General features: G+C 42.0%; 1 protein-coding gene across 6 annotated transcripts in view; it reads right to left on the bottom strand.

Annotated features, from left to right (window-relative positions):
• The window catches only part of ssh1b (slingshot protein phosphatase 1b), a 110,545-nt gene that overhangs the window by 26,181 nt on the left and 59,665 nt on the right, over positions 1-24,699 (bottom strand). For 4 of the 6 annotated variants that reach the window (XM_085961346.1, XM_085961351.1, XM_085961347.1 and 1 more), the window contains 7 exons: positions 17,253-17,317; positions 14,802-14,923; positions 11,471-11,539; positions 8,165-8,230; positions 3,148-3,342; positions 1,907-2,000; positions 30-158 (listed from right to left, as the gene is read on the bottom strand). In XM_085961346.1, coding sequence (XP_085817472.1) covers positions 30-158; positions 1,907-2,000; positions 3,148-3,342; positions 8,165-8,230; positions 11,471-11,539; positions 14,802-14,923; positions 17,253-17,317 — 740 coding nt within the window. Of the gene's footprint in view, positions 1-29; positions 159-1,906; positions 2,001-3,147; positions 3,343-8,164; positions 8,231-11,470; positions 11,540-14,801; positions 14,924-16,198; positions 16,380-17,252; positions 17,318-21,523; positions 22,852-24,699 lie in introns of those variants that run through there. The other 2 variants (XM_085961350.1, XM_085961349.1) reach the window with 2 other exon arrangements.

The following is a 24,699-nucleotide window of genomic DNA, read 5'->3' as shown; positions in this document are numbered from 1 at the left end:
TTTGCAGAATAATAATAGGAAAACATTACCAGATAAAGATGATCAAATATTAGAGAAGCTTTGTCCATTTGGCCTAAAATGATCAGCATTTCATTATCAATAAATCCTTTGTACTCTTTCAGATTACAATTCATCTGTTGTTCCAACTCATTACGAATCTGTAAACAAAAAATCTTCAGTAGCATGCATAATGCAATAACTATTTACACATCTTTTTAACAAGTTTTTTTTTGTCCCTATTTTCTCACCTCCTATCTCAATGGCACTGACTCTTCTTGGGATATGATGATGTGGGCGGTGACAGTTCTCTGGTGACTCATTCAAGTAGCAAACCTTTGTGTATGAATGTCAAGCAATCTACTTGACTGTGGCGGGCATCTCAACTAAGCCCAATGTGGCCTTCACCAGATATCCAAGTGCGTAGTTTCCAGCAGGGGTCACTGGACCATGATCAGGTTGGGGAATCTGATTTTTTTCCTTCCTGTCCTAGCTTAGAGCACAGAGGCAAACTGCAATACCTAACTGCTGCTTCAGCTGAGATCAACGAACACAGTACAGACCAGAAATTAGACTTGGATCTTTATGTCGATGTATACAATGGATGGTGCCATAACACACCAGGCCATCAGATGAACTATGCACAGACTTTTAAGCCAGTAAAATATGTATTCTCTGTTCCAACTCTTAATCTGTTCTTCCCCTAGAACCTAGAAGTTTACAACACAGGTGACCAAGGCAGCCCATTGTGTCTGCATCAGATCTTTGCTAGAGCAATCCAAATCAATCCAGTTACCATGCTCTCTCCTGTAGTTCTGTATCTTCCTCCATTTCAAATGTTACCTACTCTTCTCTTAAAAGATGCAAGAATCTCTGCCTCAACACCACCATGTAGGAAAGCAATCCATGCTCCAAAAAAATCTGTTAAAAAATCTTCTAGCCTCGGATCTCACACACACAATTTTAAATTTAATACCCCTCGTCACTGACTGACTGCCCAACCAGAATAATTCGTTTTTGTCTCCTCCACAGCAAAACTTCATAATTTTAAAACCCTCTGTTAAATCTCTTAGTTTTGTCTACTCCAGTGGAAATACTCCCGGTATTTCATGTCTCTCCTCATAACTAATTTCTCATCCTTGGTATCATCCTGGCAAATTTATACTGTACACTCTCTATGACTTTAATGTCCTTTCTACAAAGCTGTACACGGTATTCTAACTTGGCCTAAGTATTGCTTTGTAGAAATGTATTACCCTTTTGCTATTTATAAAATCCAAAATGCCATTTTTTTTTATTTTTTAAATTGCTTTATTTACCTGCATCTTCAAGCAGATCACCTGCCAGTCCCCAACCAAGAGGGACAGTCAGGTAACCTAATTCAAGCACCAACAGTGCTTTGTGGCTGGGTTGCAAAGAGCTGAATAAGACAAGTGCAGCAGGATCATTCTCCTAGCTGGCTGTAGACACACACACCAGATATACTGTGTCTTTCTCTGTTGCGTTAACCAACAGTTAGTTCTTCTATTTACAGGTAAAAGGAAAAAACTGCAAATGTCGAAAATCTTAAATAAAAGCTGAAAATAAGGCAGTAATCATCCGAAAAGAGACACATTAATGTTTTAAGTGTACATGCAAAGCATGAATTTATCTTTTCTCTGTTCAAATGCTGACTAACTAGATTTTAATGGTTAGGAGAAATCACACACATTTTTCTTATTTTCTTAATATGGATCAATGGAGATCAGTATTGGTTAAGATGCAAGCACAAAATAACTAACAAATCAAATATAAATTGCTCTTCCCAAAGTAAATTTTGTAAATCATTGATAGAAACCTCAATATTCCTCCAAAGTAATATTTCTACAATTTGAAGCATATTTGTCTAGCACAACTGCAAACTTCTTACTTCTTTAGAAGTGACATTTTCCAAATCTTTGCTCATCATTATGTATCTCAGTTTGTTTTTTATTAATCGTTCCGTTAGTTCATTCTCTGTTGGTCTGTAAAAGAAAAACACAAATTTCTCTCAAAATTCATCTGTCTTACCTGCATACCAAATTCCAATATATTCCTGACAAAAGGTTGAGTGGGTAAATGTGTCACCAGTACCAAGCCATGTGCATCAGGTAAGTTCCAGTTTTGATCCAGTCTATGTCGAGTTAGCTTATTTCAGCCAGGGTCACAATTGGACTGCAACAATTGGCCTCTGCAACTTTAGATTACTGGGGCGGTGGGAAATCAGGTGTTACAGGTTCTTACGGAACTGGTTCAGAAGCAAAATACTGCAGATGCTGGAAATCTGAAATAAAAACAGAAAATGCTAGAAATACTCAGCAGGTCAGGCAGCATCTGTGGAGAGAGAAACAGAGTTAACGTTTCAGGTCTGTGACCTTTCGTCAGAACTGGAAAAAGCTGGAGATGGAACAGGTTTTTAAGCAAGTGCAGGGGCAGGGAAAGGGGGGAGGGGAGGAAAGATCAAAAGGGAAGGTCTGTGATAGGATGGAAGGCAGGAGAGATTAAGAGATAAAAGGGATGATGGTACAAGGCAAAAGGAGATAGTAATGGGACAAGTTAAGAAACCAAAGATAGCTCCAGATGAAGTGTAAATGGGAATGGCAGAATGAAAGACACTTGCTTAAAAACCGGTTCCATCTCGAGTTTTTTTCCAGTTCTGACGAAGGGTCATCGACCTGGAACGTTACCTGTTTCTCTCTCTACAGATGCTGCCTGACCGGCTGAGGATTTCCAGCATTTTGTTTTTATTTCTTATGGAACTGGGTTTGGCTGTGATTCTCTCCATGGTTGAAATGCCCGGTGCTCAATGTCGAGTTTCTGATTTCTCCAATAAGAGTGGTCTTCAGGGGGAGAAAATTGGCATTAAACTAAAAGGGCCAAGAAAAAGAACAGACCAACATGTTGAATTAACAAAAAATAGCAATGGCAAATCTGTGCCTCTTTACATAACAACCTCAATCGTTTCCAGTATTTTGGTTTTTGTTTCAATAGTTATCAGCTGCTCTTCAGTATGTATTTTTTGTCAAAAATAATTCCTAAAAATTGGACCTGGGGAAGTGGGGCGATCTCACCTTGACCACAAAGAAATTCTGGAGAAAGACAACTTAATGAAGGGGTGTAATGTTTACTCACTTATCGACAAACATTGGGGGAGAGTCAGCCCGCATAGACTGCAGGTCTTGCATTGTATTCCATTCATTAATACAACTTTGCTCCGAGTTAATGCAGCTCTCATAGTAACTGGTCCAAGTCAAAGCAATTCCCGATGGATAGTAATTATACCTACGAGCTACCTCGCAGGATTTGTGGAGAATTTGTAGTGCTGACCTACAAAACACAAATAATAGATGTGTTTTAAACCTTTCATCTCTGTAACTGTGGAAACAACTGTGTTATTCAGGTCATCTTCATTAACATCTGACTTAAAAAGGAAATCTTACTATTTATGTCCCCTTTGAAAATGTAACAGTTGAAGACTTATGACTCCTTTGGAATTTGTTCTGTTGCTGTTTTGTGCTATGTTTATTTATTTAAACTGAAAGTGCCAATGACAGGCTTAGATGAGTTACTGAGCTTCACAGTGTGAGGGAAGGGAATGAATATCAACAGAGGCAATCATTGACCTGGGGGTGCTTTGGTAATTGTGCCATTGCGTCAATATTCATTCATCTCTCTCAGCCTACTAAAGCTCAATAACCAAATACTGCCAGCTCCCCCGACGAGGTCACCAGTATATAATGTCTGAACAAAAATAGGTTCAAAATAAAAACAGAAACACAGATTTTAAAGTTAATTATAGTCTCTCCAATTTATACAAAGAAATGCATACAGTGCCAATTCATTTCAAGATGCATGGGCCATTTGGTCCACTGAAGTTCATCCCTTGAGTACACTAACTCTCCTATCATGGCATCCAATTATATTTTGAATAAATCAAATGTCTTTCCTTATATTATCTTGGTAGATCATGCCAAACATTTATCATTCTTTAAACGAAGAAACATAGAAGATAGGAGGAGTAGGCCATTCGGCCCTTCGAGCCTGCTCCGCCCGCCATTCAATGAGATCATGGCTGATCATCCAAATTCAGTACCCTGCCCCTGCCTTCTCCCCATATCCCGTGATCCCTTTAGCCTTAAGAAATATATCCAACTCTTTCTTGAATATACTTAATGAACTGGCCTCCACCACCCTCTGTGGCAGAGAATTCCACAGGTTCACCACTCTCTGGGTGAAGAAATTCCTCCTCATCTCTGTCCTAAATGGCTTACCCCTTATCCTTAGACTGTGACCCCTGGTTCTGGACTCCCCGGCCATCAGAAACATCCTTCCTGCATCTAGTCTGTCCAGGCCTGACAGAATTTTATAGGTTTCGATGAGATCCCCTCAATCTTCTAAACTCCAGTGAGTATAAGCCCAATCGACACAATCTCTCCTCATACGTCATTCCTGCCATCCCAGGTATCAGCCTGGTGAATCTTCGCTGCACTCCTTCCATGGCAAGAACGTCCTTCCTCAGGTAAGGCGACCAAAACTGCACACAATACTCAAGGTGTGGTCTCACCAAGGCCCTGTACAACTGCAGCAAGACATCCTTGTTCTTGTACTCGAACCCTCTTGCTACGCAGGCCAACATACCATTTGCCTTCTTAACCGCCTGCTGCACCTGCATGCTTACCTTCAGCGACTGGTGCACAAGAACACCCAGGTCTCTTTGCACTTCCCCTTCTCCCAGTCTATTGCCATTCAAATAATAATCTGCCTTACTGTTTTTGCCACCAAAGTGGATAACCTCACATTTATCCACATTATAGTGCATTTGCCATGTTTCTGCCCAATCACCTAACCTGTCCAAATCGTGCTGGAGTTTCACGACATCCTCCTCACAGCATACCCTCCCACCCAGCTTTGTGTCGTCTGCAAATTTGGAGATATTACATCCAATTCCCTCGTCCAGATCATTAATATATATTGTGAACAGCTGGGGTCCTAGGACCGATCCTTGCAGTACCCCACTAGTCACTGCCTGCCACTCGGAAAACGACCCGTTTATTCCAACTCTTTGCTTTCTGTCCGCCAACCAGTTCTCTATCCAAGTCAATACCTTGCCCCCAATCCCATGTGCCTTAATTTTGCACGCTAATCTCTTATGCGGGACCTTATCGAAAGCCTTCTGAAAGTCCAAATACACCACATCCACTGGTTCTCCCTTAGTTACATCCTCAAAAAATTCCAGTAGATTAGTCAAGCATGATTTACCTTTTGTAAATCCATGTTGACTTTGTCCGATCCAGTCACTGCTTTCCAAGTGCTCTGCTATTACATCTTTTATAATGGACTCTAGCATTTTCCCCACTACCGATGTCAAGCTTACCGGTCTATAATTCCCCGCCTTTTCTCTACCACCTTTTTTGAATAGTGGGGTAACATTAGCTACCCGCCAATCCATGGGTACCGTTCCAGAGTCTATCGAGTTCTGGAAGATGACCAGCAATGCATCTACTATTTCTAGGGCCACTTCCTTAAGTACCCTGGGATGTAGATTATCAGGCCCTGGGGATTTATTGGCCTTCAGTCCCATCAATTTTCCTAACACCATTTCCCTACAAATACTGATTTCTTTCAGTTCCACCCTTTCATCAGACCCTATGTTCCCCGGCATCTCTGGGAGGTTATTTGTGTCCTCCTTTGTGAAGACAAAACCAAAATATGTATTTAGTTGGTCTGCCATTTCTTTGTTCCCCATTATAAATTCCCCCAATTCTGACTGCAAGGGACCTACGCTTGACTTCACCAATCTTTTTCTCTTCACATATCTATAAAAGCTTTTACAGTCAGTTCTTATGTTCCCTGCAAGCTTACTCTCATATTCTATTTTCCCTTTCTTAATTAATCCCTTTATCCTCTTGAATCCTAAACTGCTCCCAATCCTCAGGATTATTGCTTTTTCTGGCCAATTTATATGCCTTCTCCTTGGACCTTATGCTATCCCTAATTTCCCTCGTTAGCCACGGTTGGGTCACCTTTTTTGTTTTATTTTTATGCCAAACTGGGATGAACAAATTCTGTAGTTCATCCATTCGGTCTTTGAATGTTTGCCATTGCCTATCCACCGTCAACCCTTTGAGTGCCATTCCCCAATCAATCCTACCCAACTCGCTCCTCAGACCATCGTAGTTTCCTTTATTTAAATTGAGGACCCTAGTCTCCGAGTCAACTACTTCATTCTCCATCTTAACGAAGAATTCGATCATATTACGATCGCATTAAGAAGTCTTTCCTGATTATTTGTTCCCAATTTACTTTTGTTTTTGGATGGAGAACATGTTGTAACTGTTTGCATGGTTTGGAATAAATGACAAACTAGAAATCTAAATCCAAAGCTATTCAAATTGAGATAGTTACAACTAACAATTTTATTCGGCAATATGTTAAGGTTCACTGACAGACACCACCCAAGTAACATAATAGACAATAATGTAATAGGTGCACACTGCAGATCTTGCCGAATCCAACAACAAGGCGCAAAAATGTGTCCAGTTCTGGCTGGGCTATGTATAGACTGTCTGTGGACACGATAAGAAGAACTGCTATCTTATCCAGTACAAACCAGAATTATACTGTAACATAACCTGGGTCAAATATTGAGCTGGAGCAAAGAACCGGTGAAGAGAGCCAAGTTTATGAAATCAGCATATACTGCAATCAGAAAAGTTTTATCACTCCACAGGCCGAGTCACCTTTCACACATCTCATACACCCATATCACCGCTGAGCTTCACTGGCTCTCCCCATCCTCATACTCAAATCCCTTTAGTCTTGCTCTACTTTATTTGACTGATCTTCAGCTGCATATCTCATCTTCCACTTGCCCAACTGTACTACTCGTCTCCTACTCTCTTCACTTCAGAAGCCAATCTTTCAATCATTATACTGCTGATTTTTTCAATTCATGGCCACAGCCACTTTCTCTAGCTACTTAGAACATAAGAAATAGGAGGAGTAGGCCCTTCGAGCCTGCTCTGCCATTCAATGAGATCATGGCTGATCTTCTGCCTCAATTCCATGCACCTGCCCTATCGCCATATCCCTTGATGCCCTTACTAGTCAGAAATCTACTGACTTCTGTTTTGAATATACCCAATGACTGAGCCTCTACAGCCCTCTAGGGTAGAGAATTCCAAAGATTCACCACCCTGTGTGTGAAGAAATGTCTTCTCATCTCAGTCCTGAATGGCCTACCTTTTATCCTGAGGCTGTGGCCCCTGGTTCTAGATTCGCCAGCCAAGGGAAACACTCTCCCAGCATCCACCCTATCAAGCCCTGTAATAACTTTGTATGCTTCAATGAGATCCCCTCTCATTCTTCCGAATTCAAGCGAATACAGGCCTAGTTTACTCAATCTCTTCTCATACGACAGTCCCGCCATCCCAGGAATCAATCTCGTGAACCTTCGTTGCACTCCCTCTATGGCAAGTATATCCTTACTTAGTTAAGGAGACCAAAATTGTACACAGTACTCCAGGTGTGGTCTCACCAAGGCCCTATATAATTGGAGTAAGACTTCTTTACTCCTGTACTCAAATCCTCTTGTAATGAAGGCCAGCATATCATTTGCCTTCCTCACTTTGTTCAAAAGGTTCTTAAAAACCATACTCTTGAACTGTGCCTTTAGCTCCCCTTAATCTATCCCTTCTGCTGCTTGATGCCCTCTTGTCCCCTTTGTAAAGTGCTTAGACATAGTTTTATGTGAGGGTGACTACATAAAGGCAATTTTCTATTTGTTGTTTTTGTTTATCTCATCTTCCCACCTTCTACCCCAAGTCCATGCTATTTTTTTATAGGCAGGTTGATCCAGCCATGGACACGTCCAGATACACCATTAAAGAGTTTTCTTGGTTTGTCCACTGGGAGATCTTTCCTAGTTAATTTTCCCTTCCTCTCCTAAGTAACATCAGTTTAGTGAAATGGCTACTAAAGAAAGCTTCCATCCAGTTTACAAGCCAAATAATTATTGCGGTATCAATGTGGACATTTTTCTCATATTCCAGATGTACACATTAGAAGATAGACCAATCATCCTACAAAATCAAGTAAATTCTATCACCAATCAATGAATTAGTAATAGGGAATAGAATACATTACTTACCACATGGCTTGTACAGAAACTGGCTTGAAGATAAGAATACGGTCCGCTGTACTCACACTGAACCCACTGAAGCAAAAAAGAATTGCTATAAAACACTATCCAGATATCAGCAGCATATTTAAAACACCAGAGACATTATTCTTAAGATGCTAATTCCAGAATTAAGTACTTGTGAACATACTTATTCCTAAATGTTTTTACTGTGGTCAGTGTGTTTTGCTAGTGGATTGAGTTAAAAATCTACTTCTTTCAGTTCTACTGTGGAGGCTTGAAGACACCCCAGAGGACTTAATCAATTAGCCAAGGGGATCCCTTATTGAGCATGTCTGCTAGCCACCATTTCTATTATGTTTGCTCTGCATCAAGCAAAATGATGGCGCCGAACAAAAACTCAGCAAGAACAAAGTCTAAATGAGTTTGGGAACAATACAGAAGTAGGAAAAATATACTAACAGCACAGAAGGATATCTATTTTTTCTTGCAGTAGAACCTCTAAAATTGCCTTTTCCTTTGCAATTAAACCAACATTTTAAACTGTTACGTAATCTATCACTTAACATTGTAATGTCCAAAGCTTTAAAATATCACTGATAAATAGCAGTGCATTAACATAGAACATTAGGATGTGGCAAGTGCCAAGCAATGCTCCATTGCGGAGAAGCACGAAGTAGGGACCAGCTGCATAGTCACAAAAAAGGGAGAACCACTCCACATTGTTCCTATACAGCTCCTAGACCTAAGCTATCCATACCCCACCTTGGTTGGGGCATATCTCTGGTGGTGGTGTTGGTGGGAGGAAATGAGAGAGACACAGATGCCCCCGTGACCCTCACCGACTTTCTGGCCTCAAAGTCGTCGTCATTTCGGAGGTGGGCCGCCATTGAGAAGTTCCACCAAGAAGAGGGCGGAGTTGTGACGCAGCAGACCTTGGGAGCCTGTTGGAAAGTAGGTACCATCTGTTCTGCCTGCAAAGCAGCATTTCTTTTAACCTTAAAATTCTGATTCCTCTTTAAGGCCTGTGCAAGGCAGTGCTCAGTGCACTTGCACACTCCCTTGTCTGCAAAGGAATGCTTTTGTACCCCCCTTTACTGACTGTTGAACATGAACACCGAAGGCAGTCAGTCAGCCTACCCCTGCATCCAGTATGGACTGGGAAAATAATGAGAAACACAGCATAGGTCATATTTCCCTCATTGTAATGTCATTTGCGGGCAGGAGCATTTTATGCCGCCAGACCAACCCTGTGGATAGGGGCATGTGGTAAGTTGGTGAGACGGAGTGCATTCTCAAATCCACCATAAAACTGGAGGGATGGAGCTAGAAAGCTTAGGCGCTAGTGTCCATTTCAGAATTGAATTGGCAGAGGCTTGTCTGCAGGTTAGATAACATTGGAAATACACAATGGCCCAGAAATTCTGTTCGCAGGCCTCCCGCAGGCGGAGGGCTGCGATCTAGAAAACTGCGTCTGGACCGGAGGACTCCCGGGAGGTGCAGAGTTCCGTTGTTGGGCCTCTCCAAACTGCTGGTGCGCACGTATCTCAGAGGCGCAGACGGTTCACAGCGTTCCTGGGATCACGTGGGCCATGGGGAGCCAATCAGAGAAGGGAATCTCCATTCATACATTTGACAGGAAGACATGTCAAATATATGAATAGGGATCAGCCCCAAAAACCATAGTAAAACTTTAATTTTTTTTTTTAAATCACATTTTAAAAATTTCTTTAAATTAAGTATTTTACACAAAAATGTTACTTTTTGAAAAAAAAATTAAAGTTTTTAACAGGGCTAAAAATAAACTTAACTTTCTTTAAAGTATTTTTAAATAATAAATCAGTGGAAAATTAAAAAGAAAACTTTTTTCAACTCTTATCCTGGTAAAAGCAGGCCTTGCGCCTGCTTTTTCCAGGCGCAAGAATTGTAAGTGTTCTCGGCAGGCGGAGGGTCTCCAAAAAACTGAACTCTCCACCCGCAGAGGCCCTGCTCCAACGCAGCCGGAGGATCTGTCAAGAGCTTTCTTGACAGATCGGAAATGCCGGTTTCCAGCGCATGCGCAGCGAATGCCTAAAACCAGCATTTCCGTTGGCCCTACGGGCGAGTACACAGCGCGTACACACCCGTAGGGACCGGAATTTCTGCCTCAATAGATCTGAAAGAGAAAGACAGATTAATGTTTCAGGCAGGGCACTCTGACAGAAATGAGATTCTGCTTCGTCGAAAAGTATATGTAAAGGAAGCATTAAAAGCAAAAGTGCTTTAATCACTAAATAAACACGGATGTGTCTACTTTGTTGCACTTTGCAGAGTTCCCATGTAATCCATGCACTACCTCTAGCTTTGTGCTTCTTCCCACCCGCAAATCGTTACCTCGAGTCCCCAAAGATCCATCTTTAGCCCCTTCCTCCTCTTCATCTACATGCCTCCTCTTGGCGTCATCATTCGTAGACATGGGATCAGTTTTGCACTCTCTATTGAGATTAGAAAATCAACTGCCCATTGAACATTTGGAGATATGTCTAGATCAAACACTGAAGGAAGCTCAACACTGCATCTAATCCATGCTATTCTTGATTTAATAGTCCTCAATACAATCACAGGGTGCAAACACAAATGCTCCATACCAACATTTATTTCTGTTGCTTCAATTGTTGTTTAAAAAATATATAAATTATTTTATAAATTGCATTAGAATCTTAAGATTTTTAAAATGCTTTGTGCATTTCAGTAATGTGCCAAGTTATATTTTTATTACTAGCAAGGTTGTTTAGAGACATTTACCAATAAACACTACTTAAAATATAATCTATATTAATGAACTCCACTTTCAATTCTTTGGAAACCATGCATTTTATGCATTACAAAAGATGCACACCATAATGAACACCTAATATTACAAAATTTAAATGGAAAAAGTTAGCTGAAGCCCGGTACTCGTCTTATAATACAAAGTTTAGAAACGTTCATCAGACCAGGCTATAGAATGGATATTGTGGCAGGGGTTTATCTGAGGTTAGATGATTGCAAGATTTCATAGATACTAGGCATTAAAAAGTTAATTTATAAAATACAGGGCAAAGTTCAGTGTAGGAAATTATGAGTAATGTAGGTTCTGTTAAACCCCCCTATAACTGGAGGGAACCCTGTATTACACCTGTATAGGGAGTAAAAACAAGAAATTCTTTGTATTTAAACACAAAATTGTAAGCAATGGACAGAGATGAGCATGATACTATATTAAGTAAACAATTATGATTTTAGTCATCCCTATTTTTTCTTGTTTAATAATGAAGAAGCAATCTAGTTCCTTACCCATCTCCATCCAAGTGAATCTTTGTGTCACTCCAGAGAGGAAGGATCATTCCTATAGTGCAGGTATTACTGGAGAGTGAAAATTCACCATTAACGATATGAGCTTTTCAATAACGTCATGCATTTGTTTTACAAAAGTACATCTGACATTTCAGCGCAGGCAAACAACCTTATTGCAAATTGCAAAACTAGTATTCAGAAATTAAATGACTCAAATGAACTGGTTAACAAATTGTGTGGTAGTTAGCAACATCTCCAGTGACCAAAAGGACAAGAGCGCAAGCCAGATTAAATATGGCCCTGTGTTAACAAGAGAATGCTACACTGAGTTAACAAAAAAACTTGGTGACTTCTTTTCTACACAACTTTTGTATCATAAGTGCTCAAAGAAATAGTCCAGAATGAGAACCTACAATTGTCTTATCCACCAATATTATTCATTTAAAATAGAAAGCAGTGAATGAAAATAGAAAATGTACTTAAAACTAGCTGATCTCACATGGCATTTGCACAAAATAAAAATAAAAATCTTGACCTCTTTCTTCATCGGTTTCGAATGCACCTCCATTTTTCCCCCAAAAAATATTTTAAAAATTGGGGGCATTTGAGATTAGGCACTATAACATGCCATGCCTCAATAAAGCCTCAGCTCCACTGCTCCCTTGATATTGCTTTTCGGTGGAGCAATTTGGAAGAGGATATTGGGATCCAAGCGTGCAACGATGCATATTGCATCAGTATCTTCAATTGTGGACCATAGAAGTTTACAGTACAGAAGGAGGTCCATGGTCTCTGTTCTGGCGCTTAGCTAGAGCAATTCAAAACTAATCCTACTACCCTGCGCTGTCCCCACAGCTCTGTATCTTTCTTTGCTTCAAATATTTATCCAATTTCCTCTTAAAAGATGCAATGGTCTCTGCGGTAAAGTATACCATGCTCCAACAACCCTTTGTAAACAAATTTCACCTAACCCCTCTCCTTATTCACAAAGACCATTTTAAATTATGAGCCCTCGCCACTGACTTTCCAGCCAAAGGAAATAGTCTTTCCCTATTCACCCTGCTTCAGTGAAAATAGTCCCATTCTCTCACTTTCCTCATAACTACCATTTCTCATCCCTGGTGAATTTACATTGTACATTCTTTGTGTCTTTAATGTGTTTTTCTCTAATATGGTGCCTGAAACTGAACACAGTACTCAAACTGTAGTCTAACCAATGCTTTGTCGAAAGTTATTACTTCTGTGACCTTGTACTCGTGTCCCTATTCACATCTAAGGAAAATTGAAAAACTGTGGACTGAGCTTCTGCTGTCTCTTGAGTTTCAATGGCCTAGAGTGTATAGCATCAGGACCCTGTGACTTAACTAGTTTGAGTTCTACTAGGTGTCAGCCTTGGCTCAGCGTTAGCACTCTCGCTTCTGAGTCAGGTGGTCATGGATTAAAGACCCACTCCGGAGACTTGAGCACATAATCTAGGCTGACACTCCAGTGCAGTACTTTAGGAGGGCTGCACAGTTAGCGGTGACGTTTTTTTTGAATGGGACATTAAACCAAGGTCTTTTCTGTTCTCTCAGCTGTACGTAAAAGATCCTATGGCACTATTCAGAGCAGGGGATTTCTCCCGGTGTCCTGGCAAACATTTATCCCTCAACGAACACCATCAAAAAAAGATTATCTGGTCATTTATCTTATTGCTGTTTATGGGAAGGAGCTGTGCACAAATTGGCTGCTATATTTCCCTATTACAATAGTGTCTTGCACTTCATGTCATCCTGAGGTTGTGAAAGGCACTATAGTTCTTTCTTGCTAATTTTTCCAGATTCAATTCCTTCTCTACAATTATCTCTAAGAATTGTTCCATATCCTCTAGAATATCTGCTTTGTCACTTCCACTATAATTTGTAAAAACAGGCATAAAATATTTAGTATGTCTAACCTTGTCCTTTACGGTTAGATTTGCCCTTTCATCACTGAGCAGTACCACACTCTTCCATCATTCTTTTAGTTTTAACATACGTAATGTTTTCTTACAACAGGTTTCGATTCATTCTAATGAAAATTTTTAATCAATCATTTCTAACCTTCCAGTCTGACCTCATTACCTCTCTCACCATTGACAGATCGCTTCGGTCATCTCTACTTCACCTGCCATCTATTCCATCAGCAAGGGCGCCCTTTATACTCTCTCACCTTGATCCTCAGAATCCCACCGTAATCAGTCCCAACACCAGCAACATCAAGACCGCCAACCTTCTCCACAATCACCTGATGCTGCACAGGACAGAGGGCATCAGTACCCAAGCACATTGCTGCCCGGGAGGCCAGGGATGGCCTCACCATGGCCAGATTTACTTCTTGACGCTGTACACCCTGGCTGCCACATGATGCGTCAGGTTGGCACCACCCCACACCAACACCATAAAGCATTCCTACAATGCCCAAGCCATTCCTTTCACACTCATCACCATTTCAGGGGGGACTGTTACATCTCACCATTCACTGCAACTCACTAAAGGTGCACACAAATCTGTCCAAGAACTCAGTGTTGAAAATAAAGATTTCAATATTTAACACCACATTAACAGAAACTTTACATAAACATTGCATAAAACACCGAAGTGCCTACCCGTGTGTGTTGTTAGTTGGTATGATTGCACTAGGATGAGGGCGAGTGTGAGGGGTGGTTAGTGAGATGGGGATGTGATAATGTAGATAGAGAGGGATGGGTGGAGGTGCAAGGTAAGTTGGTGCGAGTAAGGATGTGCAGGAGTAGGGTAGGGAAGGCAGAGTGATGGGGATGTGATGAGTGGCACAGCAGGATGAGGTTGAGAGTGGCTTTGTACTAACATTTTATGATCTACGGAGATCATTGTAACATTTGCAGCACTGCACCCAGGTCCTCCTGACCACATCCTTGCTTGTGCCCTCCTGTGCAATGTGCAACCAGGCTGTGAGGATCTCCTAGGGAGGTCTCTTCCACCCATGGGAAGGGAAGAGGACCTCCCTGCGCGCTGTGACTCTCTCCATAACCATATGGAGGAAGTCATGGGAGAGCCTGGGTGCAGCCCTGTGCCTTTGTGCAGTCATTGTCAGTATTTGCAGCACCTCAATGTTGCAGAACATTGACAGCACAAATGTTAAAATTAATTTGGACATGGTCCCTTTAAGGAAACCGGCTGATCATTCGTCATCAAATGACATCAGACCTGCTTCCTCTAATTGGCTGGGAAACACACTGTACAGTAAAAGCAACGGGGTCAGGACCCACCACCAACGTTGCCTGGCATGGACCCACTGAGGTTAGTAAATCCCAGCCTTACACACTACATACCTCTCTTTGTTTGCAAAGTCCATTCCCAGAAGAACATTCTCCTCTGTATCCTGGTGTCCATTAGTATACACAACTACCATGTATCGGATTCGATCAGCTGACATACTTTCCAGACGCACGGCCTACGGATGCAAACCATTCCCAAAGGGTTTCAGCAAGAGATTACGGCTCTTTGATTAAAGCAACATTAATCCTATTGTCAGCTAGCTCTGGTCACTCCACTGCTCCTAGCATTGTATTAAGTTGAGAAGTTAAGAATGTAAATACTATTGGTTAATGGGGGAAGACAATGTATCTTGGTCAAACCAAATACAGATTAGTGTGGCAAAAGCATGAATAATATACCTGGGGGATCTGAAATTGCCACTCCACTTTTCTTCTGCCAGAGAGAAACTGAAGTGATCAAGCTGGTTCTTTCAAAAGTTTAACAGAGGGGCAGGATGCCACAAATTTTCTCTCCTGCCCTCCCTTTCTGAAAGTACTAAATCAGTGATAAGTGAACATTTCGATGGACACTGCTGTCCTCTGTAACCTTGCCATAACTGACTTTATTTTTCTGTGAGCCTTAAGTGCGTCGGCAGACTACTTGCCAGCAGGGTGCATCACACACAATCCCAATCATGTCCTCTCCAAACATTCACACATACCAACTTGCAATAGAAGTCACTGGATGGCAGTTAGAAGTAGGAACTGATTTTCTTCTCCAAAACTAAACGAGAGAAAAGGCTAATTATATCCTACTGTCGCTGTGGCTGAGGTCAACTAATTCAACACTGACCAGGGATCAAACATGAGACTTCCTGGCTTGTATGGCTCAGTAATTCAATGAAAAAACTCAGAACTACTGTACTGGGAAGAATAAAGGTAGGACCTTTGATTAACATTAGCAACCGACAGGATGACTGCTCCAGTGAATGCCTTCCAGCAGCAGTGTACATCTACTTTTCTATGCTTCAACAGCTTGTGGCCTACTATTTTTCAAGAAAGTACTGTGCCGTTTGGTACAGGTCAACAAGTATACCATACAGAATCAGGAAACGCTGACTGGACCAAATTGACATCTTTGGCCACACTCCTACAAATTCAATTCTGTGCCCAACCTACTGCTTCGATCCCATGCAATTATATCCCTCCTGCAGAGTGGCTGGTAATCTTTGAGAAAACTATGCACCCAACACTTAAGATATGCCCTAGCAAGCAGGAGACCTGAGCAGAGAATGGGGAAGGGGACCTTTGTCTTTCTCATCTCAAGTCGTATCCAAACAAGTGTTCAGAATTCTTAGACATGCAACAGGAGGGCTTCCTTTGGGCTCATGTGGAAGTTCTAGGATCAAGCTGTGTATTGGATTTATGGCAATAAGGGGTTGCAGGGAGGGAGAGCTCTGGCCGACTCTGACCTGTTGCTTCATGGTAGACACGCCTCTTTGCCAAAAACCTTCACACGGGGGCCTGGAATAAGCGGCTGGTGATAGGTAAGCCTGGTGCACATCACTGAACTTCACATTCAGAACATCAAGCTGGCTGGTGCATTGCAAGTGCTGCATAGCTCCTTCAATCACATTGATGCCCGTTGTACAGCTGATGAGGAAACAGGCATAGCACAAATTCTCCTGAAAAGTGTTACCTGAAGGTTGATTACAAGATTTTTCAGTCTTATATCTAGGGTTAGCTACCTATCTTGATTGGATTGCAGAGAGCCAAGCAGTTGCTGGTGTAGCCCCGCATGCCCAATTAATAGATCCACCATTCAATAGTGTATAGTATGTACCCATGCTGTGATCCTGAGGATAGTGGCAAAATACTTTATTAGTGGTTAGTTAACCTGCTCACTATGCTGTTCAGGAAGAGTTTCTGGTAACTGTTCACCTAAGGAAGACTCAAACCCATACGTCAGTTGTCTAATGATCAACTAGTGACAATCCTCCTTGGTTTGGGGGAAGTGGGGAGAGGTGAAAGGGAAGTAGGGTCTCTTTGGTGTCAAGTTGGCACCATGTTGACATGCCTGGTGATAGAAGATTGGAACAGGATCACCATTCACTGGCACACGAATCAGATATACAAGTCCACAGGACTCTAGGAGACTTTTATGATTGACAAGCCAGCCTGGCTCATTAAGTGGGACATGGACATATTGATCAATCACTGGGGCTGGAACTGCACACACTCAGCTCCAGATAAATCTGTACGCCAACATTTTAATTGGCAAGATGGTCCTACTATGCAAGTAAGAGGAACTGCAATGCTCTGTGGTGATAAGCAGTGCAGTTTTAGCTATGTGAAACTCGAGCAGTATCTGTGTGTGCACTGGAGGGCCACCCCAAGCTTTGGCTATTACCTGCGTGGATTTCAGTAACTTGGCTTGGATACTCTTAAGCATAATGATGTTTCCACATATGTCAGTGACCCTATTGACCAAAGAAAAGTTAGGACACTGTCTCCTGTTTCTCCTACCAGCTTTATCCTGTCTTCAGGGCGGAGGTGGTTGATCATCACTTGAAGATGTAGCTGTAGATCTCCTGCAGCAAATTAAGAAAAAAAAACTTTGATTAAAAAGCAGAGAGATTTTAATATCATTTTTAATCTTTCATTTCAATATAACGTAGGTACAGAAAAGGACAAAGATAAACCAGGAGTAAAAGTTCTCAATTGGGGAAAAGCCAATTATACGAAGCCGAGATGTGATTTAGCAAAAGAGGACTGGAAACAGCTACTTGAAGGTAGATCAGTGCCAGAGCAGTGGGAGGCATTCAAGGAGGAGGTAGTGGGGGTTCAGAGCAAATATGTTCCCAAAAACAAAAAGGGGTGGGACTCCCAAATCTATTCCCCCTGGATATCAAGGAGCATACAGGATAAGATAAGGCAATAAGGGAAGCTTATGTCAGATACCAAGAGCTAAATACTGCAGAAAGCAGTATAGAAAGTGCAGGGGTGAAATTAAAAAAGGAAATTAGGAAAGCAAATAGATGGCATGGAAAAATATTGGCAAGTAAAATCAAGGTAAACCCTAAGATGTTTTATAAATACATAAAGAGCAAGAGGATAATGAAGGAAAGAGTAGGGCCTATTAGAGACCAAAAAGGTAACCTGCGTGTGCAGAAAAAGGGGGCATATGACAGATGTCAGGTTGAGAATACAAGTGAGAACCAGGCTGAAAACAAAGTTCAGAGGGGAAGAGAAAAAGGACATGAGGAGCAAATAGAGAGTATGAGAATAGAATGGCAGCTAACGTAAAAGGGAATCCAAAAGTCTTCTCTAGGCATATAAATAGTAAACGGGTAGTAAGAGGAGGGATGGGGCCGATTAGGGACCAAAAAGGAGACAGGAGGTAGAGGGCATGGCTGACAAAGGTTGACCAAAAAATTGATAAAAAAAGGGGAAAAAATAGAATGAGAGAAAACTAGCAAGAAATATAAAAGCAGATAGTAAGAGTTTCTACAAGAATGTAAAAAGGAAAAAAAAAAAAGAGTAGCAAAAGTAAACGCTGGTCCCTTAGAGGCTGAGACAGGAGAAATTATTATAGGGAATAAGGAAATGGCAGAAACGTTAAACAAATATTTTGTATCTGTCTTCACAGTAGAAGACACAGAAAGCATACCAAAAATGGTGGGGAACCAAGGGTCTAATGAAAGGGAGGAACTTAACGTAATTAATATAAGTACAGAAAAAGTACTAGAGAAACTAATGGGACTAAAAGCCGACAAATCCCCTGGACCCGATGGCCTACATCCTAGGGTTCTAAAAGAGGTGGCTGTGGATGCATTGGTTTTGATCTTCCAAAATTCCCTAGATTCTGGAATGGTCCCACATGTAACACCACTATTCAAGAAAGGAGGGAAGAGAAAAAACAGGGAACTACAGGCCAGTTAGCCTGACATCAGTCATCGGGAAAATGCTGGAATCCATCGTTAAGGAAGTGGTATCAAGTCACTTAGAAAATCATAACACGATTAGGCAGAGTCAACATGGTTTTAATGAAAGGTAAATCGTGTTTGACAAATTTATGAGAGTTTTTTGAGGATGTAACTTGCAGGGTAGATAAAGGGGAACCAGTGGATGTAGTATATTTGGATTTCCAAAAGGCATTCGATAAGGTGCCACATAAAAGATTACACCACAAGTTTAGGGCTCATGGGGTTGGGGGTAATATAGTAGCATGGATTGAGGATTGGTTAACAGACAGAAAACAGAGTAGGAATAAACGGGTCTTTTTCAGGTTGGCAGGCTGTAACTAGTGGGGTGCCGCAAGGATCCATTGTGGGGCCTCAGCTATTTACAATCTATATTAATGACCTAGATGAACGGACCGAGTGTAATGTATCCAAGTTTGCTGATGATACAAGTTAGGTGGGGCAGTAAGCTGTGAGGAGAACACACAGAATCTGCAAAGGGATATAGATAGACTGAGTGAGTGGGCAGTAAGGTGGCAGATGAAGTATAATGTCGGGAAATGTGAGGTTATTCACTTTGGTAGGAAGAATAGAAAAACAGATTATTTTTTAAATGGTGAGAAACTTTCAAATGTTGGTGTTGAGACAGATTTGGGCGCCCTCGTGCAAGAAACACAGAAAGCTAGCATGCAGGTACAGCAAGCAATAGGAAGGCAAATACTGTGCACAGTTTTAGTCTCCTTATCTAAGGAAGGATATACTTGTCTTGGAGGCGGTGCAATGAAGATTCACTAGATTGATTCTGGGATGAGAGGGCTGTCCTATGATGAGAGAGTGTGTAGAATGGGCCTATACTCTCTGGAGTTTAGAAGAATGAGAGGTGATCTCATTGAAACATACAAGATTCTGAAGGGGATTGACAGGGTAGATGCTGAGAGGTTGTTTCCCCTGGCTGGAGTGTCTAGAACTAGGAGGCAGAGTCTCAGGATAAGGGGTAGGCCATTTAAGACTGAGATGAAGAAGAATTTCTTCACTCACAGGGTTGTGAATCTTTGGAATTCTCTGCCCCAGAGGGCTGTGAATGCTGAGTCATTGAGTATATTCAAGGCTGAGATAGATCGATTTTTGGACTCATGGGGAATCAAGGGATACGTAGAACAGGCGGGAAAGTGGAGTTGAGGTCGATGATCAGTCACTGAATGGCGGAGCAGGCTCGTGGGGCCATACAGCCTACTCCTGCTCTTACTACTTATGTTCTTATGGCTGAGGTACTAAATGAGTACTTTGCATCTGTTGTTACCAAGAAAGAAGATGCTGCCAAAGTCAGTGAAAGAGGAGGTAGTTGAGGTACTGGATGGGATAAAAATTGATAAAGAGGACATACTAGAAAGGCTGGCTGTACTTAAAAGTAGATAAGTCATCAGGACCAGATGGGATACATCCTAGGATGCTGAGGGACGTTAAAGTGGAAATTGCAGAGGTACTGGCCAGAATCTTCCAATCTTCCTTAGAGGTGGTGCCAGAGGACTGGAGAATTGCAAATGTTACACTCTTGTTCAAAAAAGTGTGCAAGGATAAACTCAGCAACTACAGGACAGTCAGTTTAACCTTGGTAGTGGGGAAGCTTTTAGAAACGATAATCAGGGACAAAATTAACAGTCACTTGGACAAGTGTGGATTAATTAAGGAAAGCCAACACTGATATCTTAAAGGCAAATTGTGTTTAACTAACTTGATTGAGTTTTTTGATGAGGTAACAGAGACTTGATGAGGGCAATGCGGTTGACGTGGTGTGCTGGACTTCCAAAAGGCATTTGATAAAGTGCCATATAATAGGCTTGCCAGCAAAGTTGAAGCCCATGGAATAAAAGGGACAGTGGCAGCGTGGATACAAAATTGGCTAAGTGACAGGAAACAGAGTAGTGGTGAACGGTTGGTTTTCGGACTGGAAGGTGGTGTACAATGGTGTTCCCCAGGGGTCGGTACTAGGACCACTGCTTTTCTTAATATATATTAATGACTTGGACTTGGGTGTACAGGGCACAATTTCAAAATTTGCAGATAAAATAAAACTTGGAATTATAGTGAACAGTGAGGAGGCTAGTTATAGACTCTAAGACGACAGACAGGCCAGGCCGATGGAACGTGGCAGATGAAATTTAACGCAGAAAATTGCGAAGTGATACATTTTGGTGGGAATAACGAGCAGAGGCAATATAAACTAAAGGGTACAATTCTAAAGTGGGTGCAGGAAGAGAGAGACCTGGGGGTATATGTTCACAAATCATTGAAGGTGGCAGGGCAGGTTGAGAAAGCAGTTAAAAAAGCATCCGGGATCCTGGGCTTCATAAAGAGAGGCATAGAGTACAAAAGCAAGAAAGTTATGATGAACCTTTATAAAACACTGGTTCGACCTCAACTGGAGTACTGTGTCCAATTTTGGGCACCGCACTTTAGGAAGGATGTGAAGGCCTTAGAGAGGGTGCAGAAAAGATTCACAACAATGGTTCCAGGGATGAGGGACTTCAGCTATGTGGATAGGCTGGAGAAGCTGGGTTTGTTCTTTTTAGAGCAGAGAAGGTTGAGGAGAGATTTAATAGAGGTGTTCAAAATCATGAGGGATCTAGACAGGAGTAGATAGAGAGAAACTGTTCCCATTGGCAGAAGGGTCGAGAACTAGAGGACACAGATTTATGGTAATTGGCACAATAACCAAAGACGACACGAGGAAAAACCTTTTTATGCAGCGAGTGGTTAGAATCTGGAATGCACTACCTGAAAAGGGTGGTGGAGGCAGATTCAATGGAGGCTTTCAAAAGGGAATTGGATAAGTACCTGAAGGAAAACATTTTGCAGGGCTACGAGAAAAGAGTGGGGGAGTGGGATTAGCTGAAGTGTTCTTGTAGAGAGTCGACACGGGCTCGACGGGCCAAATGGCCTCCTTCTGTGCTGTAACCATTCTACGGATCTACGGAGGCGGAAGACGTGGGTATGGTTCTTCATGCATACTCTGCGTCTGTCTTCACAAAAGCGAGGGACGATTCAGACATTGTGGTTAAGGAGGAGTGTGAAATATTAGATGAGATAAACATTGAGAGGATATATTTCACTTAAGTACATTATTTTGAGAAAATTTAGAACATTACTTCAAGTAGTCTCTTCTTGCTACCATTGTATCTAATCTGAACTAGAACACCAACTATTGTAACTACAGCAGCTTGGTACAAGAGTTTGTATAAGTGAACATTCTGCTAACTAATGCTTGTTATTCTTCACGTGTGACCCCAAGCAGCAAGTGTCAGCGAGGTATTCAACCACTTGCATAACTTAGATCAGCTTTCACACGTATGCTGAGGAGTCTGTTCGTTTCACATTCAGAGATATGCATTTTCCAGCAGAAATCACTGGACAGCAATCAGGAGTGTAAACTGTAACTGATTTCCCCCTCCTTAGCCAACAACCACCGAGTTTAATTTTAGTGTTGTCGACTGTTGACAACACGGAGATCAGCTAACCTGGCATATACGAATACTCGAACCTTCTAGGTGGTACAAACATCACTAAAAAACTGATTATTTGGTCTCATTATCACATTGCTGTTTGTGGGACCTTGCTGTGCGCAAATTGGCTGCCGTGTTTCCTACATTACAACAGTGACTACACTTCAAAAGTACTCTATTAGCTGTAAAGTGCTTTGGGACGTCCCGAGGTCGTGAAAGGCGCTATATAAATGCAAGTTTTGCTTTCTTTCTGTTGCTTAGTACACAGTGCATTTAACTAAATAATCAAGGGAGCATAAATGAACAGTTCTAATCTGAGATGCATTCATTTAATTGGCATCAGCCCAAATTATTCAAGTGAAACATCCTAAAGATGTTTATAATTAACCTTTTGAACTAGAGTTATGATTATGACATGCGCCTACAACAATGCCTAAATGCTTGAGTATTGTATCTGGGGGAAATTTTGCTTTCCTCTCTCTTTCCCCCCCCTATTTTAACTTTAATGAAAAAAATCACAATAATTTTAAAAAGTAAAACTTAACATGCAGTGGTTGGTCTCATTTAGTGCTGTTGGAATTCTTGTTGGGACCCAAACATGTGTGAAGGAATGTCGCATTTCAGTTCGTAGTCTCAGAAATGGTGCCCCTGTCAAGAGGTTTCCTTCAAATTAAAAGAAAAAAGTCATCTACTATAATGTTTTTCCTCCTATTTCAAATTATATATTTTGGAGCTCAGTGTATAAATGCACTGCATGACGTGAACCATACAAACCGACCCGTGGTCTAGGATAGTTGATCGCAGCCAGGCTGGTATAAATAAATAATTGGCTACAGCACATTTAAGCTGGGGAAGGGGGAGGTAATTACATAATCAATATCTTCACATACACTTCATGAATAAACATTGCAAAGCATCTCAATTTATCTATGGCTCAAAAGTCAATGCCCTATGAGCTGTAATTATCATAAGCAATCATGTTTACCCTTCTGCTACATTAACTCAATTTTAATCGCCATTTTTCAACAGACATTCCTTGAATAAGAGTTTTTTTTTTTAATGCTGTTTTAGATTGCCACAAAATTTTCTTAAGAGTTATGGATAAACATCCCTCCCTTTTCTTGGTCCTTTTAATTCATGGAAAAATGGAAAATATCCTCAAAGTATCAGTAAAAATGTCAATCCCAGGCAATAAAAAACACAAAAATTTGACATTTAGTCACAGTAAATCAGTAGCCCAGATTATAGGGAATAGCAACCCCTTTGTATATTATACACTAGGACACTCGTTTTTTGTTTCGGAGACAATGCAGCAGCAGTGGCGAGAGGATAAAGAACGGCCCGAGAGTGGACCTGAATTAAAGCAGCAGCAGCGGCGAGAGGATAAAGAGCGGCCCGAGAGCGGACCTGAATTAAAGCAGCGGCGAGAGGGTAAAGAACGGCCCGAGAGTGGACCTGAATTAAAGCTGCGGCAGCGGTGAGAGGATAAAGAACAGCCCGAGAGAGGACCTGAATTAAAGCTGCGGCAGCGGTGAGAGGATAAAGAACAGCCCGAGAGGGGACCTGAATTAAAGCAGCGGCGAGAGGATAAAGAACGGCCCGAGAGTGGACCTGAATTAAAGCAGCGGCGAGAGGATAAAGAACGGCCCGAGAGTGGACCTGAATTAAAGCTGCGGCAGCGGTGAGAGGATAAAGAACAGCCCGAGAGGGGACCTGAATTAAAGCAGCGGCGAGAGGATAAAGAACGGTCCCAGAGTGGACCTGAATTAAAGCAGCGGCGAGAGGATAAAGAACGGCCCGAGAGTGGACCTGAATTAAAGCAGCGGCGAGAGGGTAAAGAACGGCCCGAGAGTGGACCTGAATTAAAGCTGCAGCAGCGGTGAGAGGATAAAGAACAGCCCGAGAGAGGACCTGAATTAAAGCTGCGGCAGCGGTGAGAGGATAAAGAACAGCCCGAGAGAGGACCTGAATTAAAGCAGCGGCGAGAGGATAAAGAACGGCCCGAGAGTGGACCCGAATTAAAGCAGCGGCGAGAGGATAAAGAACGGCCCCAGAGTGGACCTGAATTAAAGCAGCGGCAGCGGTGAGAGGATAAAGAACGGCCCGAGAGTGGACCTGAATTAAAGCTGCGGCAGCGGCAAGAGGATAAAGAACGGCCCCAGAGTGGACCTGAATTAAAGCTGCAGCAGTGGTGAGAGGATAAAGAACAGCCCGAGAGAGGACCTGAATTAAAGCAGCGGCGAGAGGATAAAGAACGGCCCCAGAGTGGACCTGAATTAAAGCAGCGGCAGTGGTGAGAGGATAAAGAACGGCCCCAGAGAGGACCTGAATTAAAGCTGCGGCAGCGGCGAGAGGATAAAGAACGGCCCCAGAGTGGACCTGAATTAAAGCAGCGGCGAGAGGATACAGAACGGCCCGAGAGTGGACCTGAATTAAAGCAGCGGCAGCAGGATAAAGAGCGACCCGAGAGTGGACCTGAATTAAAGCAGCGGCAGCAGCGAGAGGATAAAG

Source organism: Somniosus microcephalus, chromosome 19, assembly GCF_052327205.1.
Source record: "Somniosus microcephalus isolate GS21.2 chromosome 19, FLI_Smic_1.0, whole genome shotgun sequence".
Taxonomy (NCBI): Eukaryota; Metazoa; Chordata; class Chondrichthyes; order Squaliformes; family Somniosidae; genus Somniosus; species Somniosus microcephalus.
Note: the sequence above shows the minus strand (reverse complement) of the source record. Positions and strands in the feature narration are given on the sequence as shown.